The sequence below is a fragment of the Aethalodelphis obliquidens genome, unplaced genomic scaffold (assembly GCF_003676395.1).
Source record: "Aethalodelphis obliquidens isolate GAN/ISIS:26980383/991018 unplaced genomic scaffold, ASM367639v1 scaffold7, whole genome shotgun sequence".
Taxonomy (NCBI): Eukaryota; Metazoa; Chordata; class Mammalia; order Artiodactyla; family Delphinidae; genus Aethalodelphis; species Aethalodelphis obliquidens.
In genome coordinates, this window is record NW_020837951.1 from 52,396,026 (window position 1) to 52,409,747 (window position 13,722).

The 13,722-nt window shown below is 41.3% G+C and overlaps 1 protein-coding gene across 5 annotated transcripts in view; it reads left to right on the plus strand.

The window, feature by feature from the left end:
• Nucleotides 1–13,722, plus strand: part of SMARCA2 (SWI/SNF related BAF chromatin remodeling complex subunit ATPase 2) — a 172,896-nt gene that overhangs the window by 29,258 nt on the left and 129,916 nt on the right. For all 5 annotated transcript variants that reach the window (XM_027105759.1, XM_027105760.1, XM_027105758.1 and 2 more), the window contains 4 exons: nucleotides 2,146–2,401; nucleotides 8,883–9,009; nucleotides 11,199–11,372; nucleotides 12,486–12,659. In XM_027105759.1, the coding sequence (XP_026961560.1) occupies nucleotides 2,146–2,401; nucleotides 8,883–9,009; nucleotides 11,199–11,372; nucleotides 12,486–12,659 (731 nt within the window). The remainder of the gene's footprint in view (nucleotides 1–2,145; nucleotides 2,402–8,882; nucleotides 9,010–11,198; nucleotides 11,373–12,485; nucleotides 12,660–13,722) is intronic.

Sequence of the window (13,722 nt, forward strand, 5' to 3'; positions counted from 1 at the left end):
GGGGATATCAGACATGCTCTGGATACGTCCCTTTGATCGTATGGTTTTAAAAACAATGACTTGAATATACCTCGAGGAGTTGGCACACACTTCTACATAAGTATTACAAGCCATAATGCTAAAGAAGAAAACGCCCAGAGTAAGTGAAATGTGTACACTATTGCACTGGTATGGCTTTTATTGATGACTTATTTAAACTTTGAAAGGAGGAAAAACACTTTGAGAACTGAATGTAGGGTAATTAGTGTGATATTAATCTTATCAGTAAGACCCGGATTTTCTTTTTATTAAAGGGCTTCAGTGTATTAAATCTATTATTTGGTGTGCTCATACAGATTCTTCCAATATTTTTAACTACCAGTTTCTTGAGCTTATTAGGGAAATTCATAGAATCACAGAGAATTAAAGTAATTGTTAGAAATCTCTATCTCCTCTCTTTTGGCTCAAGCAACCCAGATAAAAAATATCTATCCTGTTTTAAAGGCCTCGAGGGAAAATATAATAAAAAATGTCCCTCCATATCTCATTCCAATGCTTAACAACCTTAAGATTTAATGTTTAGAAATCGGTTTCTTACATATGGATGAAAGAAACTAAATCTGAAATATTATGAAAAGCTATGCATTATGTAAAAGACCTCCCATTCAGAAAAAGAATCAGAATGTACTTAGCTGAAAAGAATCTCTTTATTATAATAGTATATCTACAGTGCCTAAAACAAAAAAAACAGAAATGCATTTTTCCCTCCAGAACTTTTCATCAATGCTAGAACAAGGGCTACAGATTACCTCAAGAAGTCTTAACTAGCCCTAGGTCTTTGGGAAAGTTTTACCTAATTTCAGAAGGAAGTGAACAAAAGACCAACAACACTACACACACACATGCTCACAGACACATATACTCACACTCACACACACTGTAGTTTCCTAAGCACTTTCTTCTAACTCTTCCAATTCCTCCTGTCAGAATGTTTGCTATCCTTGCATTGTCATTTAAGCCCACTTCTAACTGGTGTTTGCTGGAAATTGAATAAATGTGTCTACTTTTTCATAATGTATGTCTTTGTATGGTTAATTATTAAGTCGCTCTGAAGTATAGAGATGATTAGTTTTGTTACCATTTAATGATTTTAATATTTCTCTGGAAAGATATAGGAAACACTTGGAAGAATGCCCATGAGAGGTTTTAACATCTGCTTACTGAGTTGTTGTTTTTTTTTAATTTACTAACCCCTCTGGTAGCATCACTAATTTTATTTATAACTTTGAAGTAAGTAAAAATTCACCTAAGAGGAGAGATGGAACACTTATTTTAGGTCCAGACCTAGCAATCAATTTAAACTCCTGAAGTTGAATGTGGAAAATTGCTTTAAATTAACTTAAGTGCATTTTGATAAGCTTAATGATCGCATATCCCTTTATTCTGATAACATGAGAAAAATACTCTCTTGAATCTTAATATTTGCTAAGTTTTCTTAGGTGGAATGAGCAGATTCTTTTTTCCCCCTGCACTGAATGTTTTCAGAAATATTTTCTAATACGTAGTAAAAAATTAAAGTTCCCTAGATGCACTGATGAAGCCTGAAATACAGTGTATAGGGCATTTAGGGAAAATGCGTGCCCCTTTTAGTTCACGTCAGAGGACTGGCGAGCTGCTGCCTATACTTGTAAAGCATGGGTTCTAACAGCAGGGCTCTTCCACGCTGGGATGGAGGGGGCTTGTGGTGTAGTTTGCGAAACGTGATTGATTTTGGGAGCACACCCAAATTGCATCCGACTAGCGGGTGATTCCCTTGCTTTTTCAGAACCCTGAATGCACCTGGAATTATTTTTAAAATCCCGTTGTAGACCTACACTAAAAGCTGGCTGTCCATTCCTTAATCAGTTTATTACCTAAGAGTCATTTTGGGGCCATTTCCCTTTGGGATAGATGCCAGCTTCTTTTCTTTATTTTTTTCTTTTTTCTTTCTTTTTCCCCTTTCCTTTCCCCTCCGCCTTCCTCATCTTCCTCCCTTCCCTGCTGTTGTCTTCTCGTGAGACCTTTACTTGTCCCCATCGCCGGGCTCACAGGGGGCAGCGGGCAGGCCGGGTATGGGCACGGGGTGCCTTTCCTCCCGAGCTGCCCATTGTCGCTCTTGTCCCGCAGGCCCGGGGCCGGAGCTGAGCGGCCCGAGCCCCCCACAGAAGCTGCCGGTGCCCGCGCCCAGCGGCCGGCCCTCGCCTGCGCCCCCTGCAGCAGCGCCGCCGCCCGCGGCCGCCGTGCCCGGGCCCTCGGTGCCACAGCCGACCCCGGGGCAGCCCTCGCCCATCCTGCAGCTGCAGCAGAAGCAGAGCCGGATCAGCCCCGTCCAGAAACCGCAGGGCCTGGACCCCGTGGAGATTCTGCAGGAGCGGGAGTACAGGTAATGCACCTGCCCCGGGGGTAAAGACGCTGTATTCCGGCAGGTACCACCCAGCCTAGGGGGGTCCGGTGTCTGCTGGTGGTGTGGTCATTCTTTTCCGTGGGACCAGGGAAAGGCCTAAGGGAAATTGCAGAGGCCAAGACTCAGGCCTGAGAATGATTTTAGAACAAAGTCTCAAGAGAAGAGTTTCTTTGCCACTGGGATGGGGGTGAGGACCCTCTTCTGGGGGTTCTAGGTTCCCAGGACTGTGCTTTTCACTCATTCAGTCAGAAGACTTTTATGCACCCCTATGACATGCCAAGATCAAAAGTCCAGCCTGGAGTTCCTAAAGATCCAGGAAGGCCGTCAGCCCACACTTAGATGATGCACTTTCCTTCTGGTTTGTCAGTTTGTCCTTGAATGGTGACTGTAAGCGGCTCAGATGTTGAGTGTGCTGTTGGCCTAGCCTTCAGGTTAATGACACATCTAGTGATACTAAAGCGGTACTTCAGTAGCGTGATATAATGTCTTCTTTGATTGAGTTCATGCATTTGTTGGTCTGTGGCTCGGTCTAGCTTTTGGGCTAGGCCCTATGTAAGTGTCTTCACATGGGGTCCTTATTTAAACTCTTACTCCAAAAACTTCATTTTCACCTGATTTGGCACATTTATCTAAATCAGGGATTGGCAAACCTTTTCTGTAAAGGGCCCTAGAGTTTCTGTCGTAACTACTTAGCTCTGCCCTGATGGTGTGAAAGCAGCTGTGTTGGCTGTGTTCCAGTAAAACTTGATGGATGAGAACAGGCCACGGGCAGGGTTTGGCTGGCAGGCTGTAGTTAGCAGATCCTTGATGTACATGGTTAACGTCAACCAAAAAGAGCGTCCAGTAAGTACTGAGTCAAGATAAGATGAAACGAAGATCACGGTGTTGGGAGTTAGCCAGAAAGCACGCTCTGCCACTAACTAGCTGTGTTGCCTTCCTCGAGTTACATCGTTTTTCTGTGACTCAGTTTCCTCCTATGTTAAAAGAGGGTATTATAGTATCTTTTGTAGGGAGAAGATAAAATGATACAAGGACTGTCAATGCATATTAGCTATTATTATTATTTCCCAAGTATGATTTAAGTTAAAAGACAATTAGGGTTTAAAAATTATAGGGGATGTTAGTAAATAATGTCTAGGAGCCCTTATTTAAAAACATTACCTTACTCTTTATTGGAAAACACGTGACTTATCTGTTATTATATTAAAATACTAAGTTACCAGCTTTAAGAGTTATTTTGAAAGAAATCACAGTAACTTGCCATTAAATGTGTGTACCTTTTTGGTTGAAGAGTATAACTTTATTTTCACTGCTATTACTAATCCTCAATTAAGAGCTTTTATGTTTCTGTTTCCAGCTTTTCACGTATCCCTAGAGAGCTAGATACCCATCATCAATTGATATTTCAGTGTTAATAGGCAGATTCTGTTGGGTGAATAATCGCAGTGTGGTATAGAAGTCAAATATTAGCACTGTGTACTCATTTGGGGAAGAAAAACTGTATTCATATGCAGTCTTCTTTATGTTGCTATTGAATAAAAAAGTCCAAAGTCTTTTTTTTTTAAAAGACAGTAAATGAGATAGAGGGGTATCGTTTGGTTACTCTGAAATTCTGACTTCCTAAGAGCTAATGTTATTTTCCCACCTTGAAGGTACAGAGCTACCAGTCCCTTTGTTAAATCACATGAACTACCCTCGTAACACAGACACTATACCTAGAAATACATCCAGATTTTTTTCCCCCTCACTCATCCTATGGGGTGTGTGTGTGTGTGTGTGTGTGTGTGTGTGTGCGTGTGTGCGTGTACACGCTTACTGACTCCTAAACCTTCTTTTTTCATCTTTACCAGAATTGTATTTGCAGGCCTTTCTTGTAATGAGCTCATTTTAGCACTTTTTTTGAAAATGATCTTAAGGGATGGTCTCCCAAAGTATTCAGTATTAATCAGTACTATTTAGCCTATTCCAGTGTGTGGAAAGCTTTTGTCCTCCACACCTGTGTCAATTAAAAAAAAAAGTATCTATCAGTATCTTTTAAATTGTAAGCATTGCAGAAGGTGGTGGAATGGCTCTTTTTCATATTATTATTATTACTTGATAAATGTCTCCTCTTTTGTTAAGCCGCCTGGCTTTTGAAGTGATTGATTTGGCAAGCCTGGGTTCAAAAAGCTGGTGGGTCTTTTGGCCTGAAGTCTCCCGTGGCCGTCTTGAGAAGAAGCTAAGGTTTACACTGGCAGGGTTTTGTAGGGGCATCTTTTGTCTTCTTCAGTTATAGAGCAGTAGCTGGCTTCTGCCTCTATGAAGATAAATTGTCCAGCTGCAGAGATTAGTTATATTTATCCCTTAAAAAGGGTTAGATTAAGTCCCTTAGGCACTTGTAAAAGACAGCTAAAAAACTCGTTTCCTTCTGCCCCTCTTTGAGAGAACGGCTTACTACCCTTTAGCACTGATAGGAAGAGTCCAGTCTATCTTTGTCTCCTGATGGAGAATTTGAGCAAGGTCTTTAAAAAAGTCTCTTTTATAATTTCATAAACTTGGTTTGAGCAGAAATCACCTGTCAGAAATTCTTTAACAGATGTTCGTTTCTTTGACTGTTGTAATATCACTTACCTCGCCTATGAAAATTGAAAGGAAATTGTCAGAATCTTAATTTTTTTAACTTTTAAGTCACTTGGCCGCTTTTCCTTATTCCTCATAAAATCAGAATTTTGACAGATTGATCTTTTTTCAGTAATAGCATAAATAAGTTTCTGCATATGAACACTTTGCCTCAGATCTATACAAGCTCTTCAGTTAAAAACATTTTGTTCTCAGTTAAATTGGATCCTTTCTTTTAGACCATCCTTTTCTCATGATGGAACTGTACTGCTTTTCTCTGTAGTAAGTGTCAGTGACTTTTTTTTTTTTGGTGTTTTGGCATGCTTTTTCGGCCCTGTCAATGTGCCTAACTTCAGTTCTTCCATCTAGGATTAGAGGGTTGGTCAGAAGTGCTCCACGAATTATCATGTTAGCATGTAAATTACACAGATGTCTGTGTGAGAAAGAAATATATTTCACATTGAAAGGAGTTTATATCAGAAGAGCATCTTTGAATTATGTGAGCGCTCTTTGGTATCAAGTCAGAATTTAGTATGAAAGCAGTAGTATAGCCTCCTTGCCTCAGGAAGCCAGCATGGTCCCTTACCGTGTTTTTTGTCCTGCCCTGGTCTCCATTACAACCCTGAGAATTCCTTCTTAGAAATCACCAAGAGCCGCTTCCTCAGCAGAGTTGCCAAAAGTCAGTCTCCCTCTCTCTCTTTCTTAAAAGGTGTCACTCAGCTCCTGGAAGGAACAAAATGTACCAGTGTCATTTTCTGTTCAAATCACTCTCCTACAGGAATCATAAACTTCTCCTCTGGACCTGAACAAATATCTGTCGCCTTTAATGGAACTCTTTTTCTTGTCAGAACAGTAAGCCCTCTTGATTTACTCTTCAATCTGTATGAAAAACCTGAGCGACCTAATTCTGCTTCAATTTTCTGTACCCATGAGGACCCTACATGAGTCTCCCGCAGTTATGCAGTATTACATCTGTTGTTGTTTCGGGAAGTTTGGAATCCTGAATCTCTCTCCTTATCGGGCTACCTGCTGAATCCCACTGATGGGAAGATGAAATTGTCTGGAGAGGCGCATTATTTAAAACGAAGATTTCTATTAACCACCACACACACGCTGATAAAATTCTCTACGTAAAAAGAAGCCCCTCCTGTACCCCACACAAACACACACCGTGTGCTGAATCGAATGCATACAATTTTACTTTGGAATCTACCCTTCCTCTTCTCCTATAGTTTGCACGTTTGCACTTTTAACTTCTTGCCTCCCTTTCATAAAAGAAAGATTCTTTTGTGCTGGGGAATCTGAAATTCACTGACAAATTACTAGGCCCTTTGGGGAAGCAGTCATTTCAGGAAGAAGTGCACCCCTCCTAACCCCTCACCCCCTCCCATGCCCAAGTCAGCCAAGGCTCCATCTACCCCACTCCACACCTCCCCACCTCCCTACTTCTCCTCTCCGCTCTCCAACTCCCCCCCTCTCCCGGTTCAGTGTGATTTAGTCTCTACACGGTCAGCCCGGTTGTCCTAAGATTATTTATTTAGGCCTAGTTCCATAGTCGTTTAGATGATTAAGGAAAAAGCAGCCATTCTTCTAATGTAGCACCTGACCCACTTTGTCAAACAGTAAAACACAATACCAAGGGATAGTTTGAAAACATTCTGCGATAGTCAAATGAAAAGGGTCTGCAATAAATGTAGAACCAAGGAAGCAGAATAACCATATCTCACCCTGCTGTAGTATCTAAATTTCCTTTAGTATGGCCTTAACGCTACACAAGGAAAATTATCTGGGTTTAGTTTTTTTCCCTTTAAATTATGTATCTGAGAAGAATCTGTAATCGATTTTTCTCTTAATATCCTAGTTGTTAAGATCCGTCACCTGTTGCTCTATTGGGGAATTTTGGGTTATGTGCGTATTTAAGAAATTGAATTGGCTAAAGAAAGTAAAGGTTTGTTTCATACAAAGAAAAATTTTAAACTGTGATGAGAATCCCATGAGTATCAATAGTAAAAGGAATGTGGAAGAAAGTTGGGAGAGTCTGAACAATTTGATCAAGAGAATAAATTGATGAAAGTTTATTGTTGTTGCCTGAACTAACACATTTTTAGTCTGTTGCATGGTTAAACCATTTAAAAGTACTGTTGTTTGTGTTGGTACGCATAGTTGAAATAACACACAATAACAATAATACTAGTAATAACACATTATGATGGTAAATCATTTAGTAAATCAGAATTAATAACACGTATATACCGAATAAAAGAGGAATCTATCAGAATATTATTGTCAATGAAGTCAGTGAAAAATGATGCATTACCCTTCTTACTATCATTTTTGAAGTTTTGAAAAAGATGATATTTTATTTCTCTACCAAAGCAAACAACTCTTAAGTTTTTAAAAACGCCCTCATTTTGATATTTGGGCTATATGAACTATTAAGATATTTTGCAACATCTAAGTCACAGAAGGTTTTACTTTTTTATATCAACAGACAGCATCATAAAGGTTGAAAAAAGCATAATATTAATTTTTAACAGAATCTTTAATTATCAATTTTTATAGTTGAGTTCCAAGGGAGTTTGCAGTTAGGAAGTATATTTTAATTATCTGCAGTATCGTTGCAGTGGTGTTTGTGTCAGGCCAGTGAGGGTTCCAGCCTCGGCTCTCTCCTTTACTGGCTCCGTGACGTCCACATGTTTCTTAATATCTCTGAACTTCAGTTTTCTCTTCAATAAAATGGCGCATTTACCTTGTAGAGGTGTGTGTGTGTGTGTGTGTGTGTGTGTGTGTGTGTGTGTGTGTGTGAGAGAGAGAGAGAAAGAGAGAGAGAGAGAGAGAGAGAGAGACAGAATTGTGCTTTATATGCACCTAACTTAGTGGAGTTACTATTAGTTTAGTTTAACTTACTACCTTTTACTGTTCTTTCTTTGTCGAAATCTATTCCAAGACAGTTTTGCCCCAAATGTGGGGGGAGGTCATTCTAAAAATAGATTTAGATGGCATGTAATTATTTGTAAGAATAGGATCCAGGTGAACCCTAAAACCAGTTTCTATGACTAACAGTAATAGTATCCCAAATGAATCAAGTAGTAAGTCTTTTATTTTCTATTCTGCCCGTATTGTGAGGAAGTACCTATAGTTCTATTTTTTGATGATGTCCAGAATGAGGACAGTCCCCGGCAGTCCTTTTCTGGAAACTCTTAGTTTTTAAAAACTGTTTACTATTTACTGCTGCTCCAAACCTCATTTTTAAAAATACCTAATTTGCCTTTTCTTTTCTCAAGCAAGCACTGCTCTCAGAGGAAATGGTTGTGGCCGGTAGCGCGCTCTCCCTCTCTGAATGTTTTGGGTTGGCTGGTTTCTGTGACCTCAGCACCTAACACTGCTCTTGTTCACTCAGCTTTACTAGCTGTCATTGTCAGCACCTTGGCAAGGAGGGCAAATGGCCCCGTTGCCTTAGGACAGAACTAGAAGTTAGAAAGAGAACTCTGTCGTCTCAGCTCTGCACTCTGGCTGGCCAGGCGTTCGGGAGCAAGTCATATTTTCCTGTCTCATTTTCTCTCTCTCTTTGGAGGGAGCCATGGGGCTTGACTTTCCTCCTAGATGTATTCTGAGCCTTCCTTCCTGGCTGTTAGAGAGAGGTTGTGAAGAAGGCCAAAGTGTTAAGTAATATAGCACCTGTCTGCATTAATGCAAAGGTAGCTTTTCTCTGTTTAACATCAGATAATCTAGTTGGGTATCAGAAATCGGCCGTCAGTATCTGGAAGGTGAACTTAAACCTAAGGTTGTTGTCTATCATTTAAGACCAGACTGTAATGTATATTTCCACCTTCCCCCTCCCCCATTTTATTATCTCCGTTAGACTTCAGGCTCGCATAGCCCATAGGATACAGGAACTGGAAAATCTCCCTGGCTCTTTGCCACCAGATTTACGAACCAAAGCAACCGTGGAACTGAAAGCACTTCGGTTACTCAATTTCCAGCGTCAGGTAATACCTTTTCCCCAGCACATCTGAGGTGCAGGAAATAAATATAATTGTTCCAGAGTGTGATCTGTGTGTTTCCTTAAGTCGTTCAATATTGGTATAAAGATATAAACTTAGTAAAAGACTGTATCTTTTCGACCAGCAGCACAGAACTAAAAGGAATGAAGACTAACTGCTTATTATTCTGTTTTTCTCTTCTGTACATCAGAGACATTTTTTTCTTCCATATTATGGTTTCCAAAGTCAGAGTTACGGCATTTTGTTACTGTAGATGAAACCTTGAGAACAGATGGGATAGCTTATGTTTGCCTTTATGGTTTCAAAGAAAAACAGGAAGGTGATAGATCAGAGCTTCTTTGTAAAGAGAAATGTAAAATCCTAGCCGTGACTATGAAAATCATTTTAACAAATACGAAAGCCACTCAACTAAATAGCTCATTGTTTATAGAAATACATAAAACTGGTTTGTAACTGTTGATTATTCATCAACACCTACTTTTGGAGCATTTCATCACATCAGACCCCCATATTTGACTTATCAGTGAATTTGTATCTATTGTTCTTGCTATGTTCTTAGTAGTCACTGATTAAGAAAGGCTAGCATAGGGACTTCCCTGGTGGCGCAGTGGTTGAGAGTCCGCCTGCCGATGCAGGGGGCGCGGGTTCGTGCCCCGGTCCGGGAAGATCCCACATGCCCCGGAGCGGCTGGGCCCGTGAGCCATGGCCGCTGAGCCTGTGCGTCCAGAGCCTGTGCTCCGCAACGGGAGAGGCCACAGCAGTGAGAGGCCCACATACCAAAAAAAATGAAAGGCTAGCATAGTGCTCTATTTTATAATTGCTAAATCAGTAGGAGACTAGTGGAATGAAGTAGAGCTGATTTTCACTTTGGCGAGTTTTGCCTTCTCACCCCAAAGCTTCAGGTCCCCTGGTCATCACACAGCGGCATTTAGCCAAAGGGGAAAAGGAATGCTTCCTCGCCCGTCAGACGGGCTTGTTTGGTGAAGGTCTCGGGGCATGCAAAATGAATAATGAATGACTGAAAGTAGTTTGGAAGTACTGAATTACATGACTTGGTCTGTTGGAGGATGTGAGCAAAATCACAAGGCCATCCCTCTTGCTATTGTCATATGAACTTGGAAATACGTTTTGCCTTGTTGGTTATAGTATCACAAGAGGGGCATCATGGTGGCTGGCGGCTACTTAACCATAGGTTTGTGAGAGTAGATTAGAGCTTAACTTAAAAACAAAAAAAGAAAAGAAAAAACTTTCTGCATTCCATTTGCTTCTTTCTTACAGGTAACTTCATAAAATGCCTTGATAAGCTGTTGAATAAAATTTTGTTAAATGAGTATTTTCAGGAATAAGATTAGATTCAAATTAGCTTCACTGTGCTGGATTCTGATTGGTTTCTGGTTTTTGCTTCATATTATTGAAAAATCTGTTATCTGTGAAGTTTTCCAATGAAATTAGCTGTAATGGATGCTGATTTCAGATTCAGTCGAATTGCTATTTCAGTGCATGTTTCCACCCCCCACCTTTTACCACCACGTAACATACAATATGAATGAAATACTATATTTCTGATCTAAAAGAAGTCCATAATACAGTAAAAAAAAAAAAAAAAAAAACTAAGTATCTTGCAAAGAATATCATTGTTAGGACCGGGAGGAAGCCCAAACTAGTATTTCCCGTGTTTTACATGAGATGATGAATTAACACTGTTTGCATATCTGCAGCTACTTCACATGAGCAGGAAGTAACTCTTCTATTCTTTTTTGCCCAGCGTTGTTCACGTTAATCTTTAAGCACAAAGAGAAAGTTAGCATGACACTTACAATGAAGTAAAAAAATGTAAAAAGCTTATTAACTAATTAATATCATTAGGATAATTAAATAGAGTGAATCAATTTATTTAAAAGCCAAGACATCCTCTACTTACTTACTGATTTATTTTCTTTACTGTTAACAGTGCCGTACTTGCTCCCTCTCTGAATTTTTTGGAAAGAAAACTTAGAGCATCTTTGAAAATACCATATACATTCAGCATGATGTAGTCCCTTTGTTTCCTAAAAGGCCAACTGTGATGGAGAAACTCAGGGAGTCACCATTCGGCTCCACTAAATGGAGGGCAGGGGACGACGGGGGTCTGGCCTCTGTCTGGGGAGGTGTTCTAACTGCTCCCCTCTTGACAGTTGAGACAGGAGGTAGTGGCCTGCATGCGACGGGACACGACCCTGGAGACGGCCCTCAACTCCAAAGCATACAAACGGAGCAAGCGCCAGACCCTGAGGGAAGCCCGCATGACGGAGAAGCTGGAGAAGCAGCAGAAGATCGAGCAGGAGAGGAAGCGTCGGCAGAAGCACCAGGTACTTGGGCCTGGGCTCTGGGTGCCCCGCCGTTGGCAGAGATGCGAACCAAGAAACTGGGTGGAGTCAGAACCACTGGAAAATGGACAACTGCGGGCAGTGGGGACGTCACAGAAAGGATCCTGGGAGCTTACGTAGTCCAACCACACCATGTCATAGATGAGGAAACCTAGGCCCAGCCAGAGTGGTAGGTGACCTCCGCAAGGACATGCAAACGGTCAGTACAGGATAAGGGGGTGGGGGGGACCCTGCTTTCTGAATTCCAGTCACGTGTCAAATTCATAACCCCATGGGATGCTGCTGACTGGGTAGGCACAGGCGTGTTTCCTAGAGCAAAGTCCTGGGGAAGAGGGAACTTGGAAAGAAGAGGGCAAACCGTTATTTTTATCACAGATATAAATATAGTATCCGGGGCTTTTCAAGGGCCCAGTTGAAGGTTTCACGGGGCAGATATTTTAAAACATTCCTTTCTAGGGATTTGGAAATATTTTGATGTAGGATCTGATCTCGTGTCGTAATCCTGTGAATTTTACTTGTTTTTCTGTGCTTAATTTAGTGCCTTGATTAAGTTTTGTTTTGAAAAGTGTTGGACTTAAGTGTCAATAAGGTTTTAAGTTTCCCCTTCTTTATTTAAAAAGTGGATACAAAAGGTGTATGGCAATTTTAGCTTCCTATAAAACTTCTTCTGAGGGACAATTCTAAGGTATTTAAGTGAGAGCAGAAGAAACACTACTTCTGTAACACGCTTCTCACTGGAAACACCCGTCTCCCTGAGGTTTATCTGGGAGTGATTTGCTTTAAATTTCATCATCGCTGTTTTGCAGGTCTCTCTCAACCTTTGATCTTTCCATTTTCACGTGGCCACACCCTCAAGGCCGGGGAGGCTTCTCTTCCACCGGCTGGCCCCAAAACGAACTTTGAGACGTCATCTTTCCCGCCACTACATAGCCCACACCTCAGCTATGGAGACACACCAGGGCACCTGTCCCAAAATAGGTTCTAGTCCCCCATGGGTGTTCCATACACAGAGTTTCCCTGTACTATGATGAAACCTCAAACGACATTGGGAACTGAATTTTAAGCCTTCTCTTCTCCCCGCTTTGGATCCCTTAGGAATACCTGAACAGTATTTTGCAGCATGCAAAAGATTTTAAGGAGTACCATCGGTCTGTGGCTGGGAAGATCCAGAAGCTTTCCAAAGCAGTGGCCACTTGGCACGCCAACACTGAAAGGGAGCAGAAGAAGGAGACCGAGCGGATCGAAAAGGAGAGAATGCGGAGGTTGATGGTAAGGGGCCTGCCTACAGGAACCCAGGAAAATGCTCCCCTCACAGCCATCTGCACTGAGAATGTTAAACGTGCTGTAGTAGAAGGAGAGAGTAAAAGCTGCTTATCAAATATACTAATCCATTCCTTTGAACTTCACCGGGATGGAGTAAAAATACCTTCCCTTTCCTAGACAGTGCAGTGCCACAAATCTAGGGCTACCACTGATGGGTATAGGGTTTCCATGTCCTAGGGTGGCAGTGTTATTCAGATGATAGCTCTTTTTTTTTTTTTTGCGCTACGCGGGCCTCTCACTATTGTGGCCTCTCCCGTTGTGGACGCGCAGGATCAGCAGCCATGGCTCACGGGCCCAGCCGCTCCGCGGCACGTGAGATCTTCCTGGACCGGGGCACGAACCCGTGTCCCCTGCATCGGCAGGCGGACTCTCAACCACTGCGCCACCAGGAAAGCCCCAGATGATAGCTTTTTACATAAAGGCAGGTACTATATTTTGCAGTTTTGATCACCAGACCTGGAAGGATGGAAACGGCAGTTCTTTTTAAAGTGTTGCCTCTTTGAGACTAATGACACAAGTTGTTTTGAATGAATATCTCATGAAGCTGTGTCTTGGAATCTAAGAAGTTCTCTTTTTTTGAAGCCACTGGTGCTTCAAAATTCTGGCAGAAATTTTTCTCTAACAGTTTAAAAAGTGATTTTTAAGTTAATTTTGAAATGCTGCTTTTTTGATCATAGCCATGTTATTGTCAAAGGCTATTCATGGGTCATTTCTTTTCCACCGTTACTTTTTAATGGATATATAAACACAGAAGGAATTGGTTTATATCACTGGCCTGCGTATTTGAGTTTATTGGCCATTTATTTTTGGAATTGGACCTCAGAGCACACCGTGGATTTTAGAAAAGTGTGTGTAATGTATATTGATAGGAGACGTGCAAATTCTATCTGGGATGTAATGCCTGGGTACTGGATGAAGATAAAATCATTAGCCTCAACCCATAATTATGTCCCTGGAAAATTCCAAATGACATAGTCTTCCTGGCTGGTATTACGGTTTGCGTTTTTTT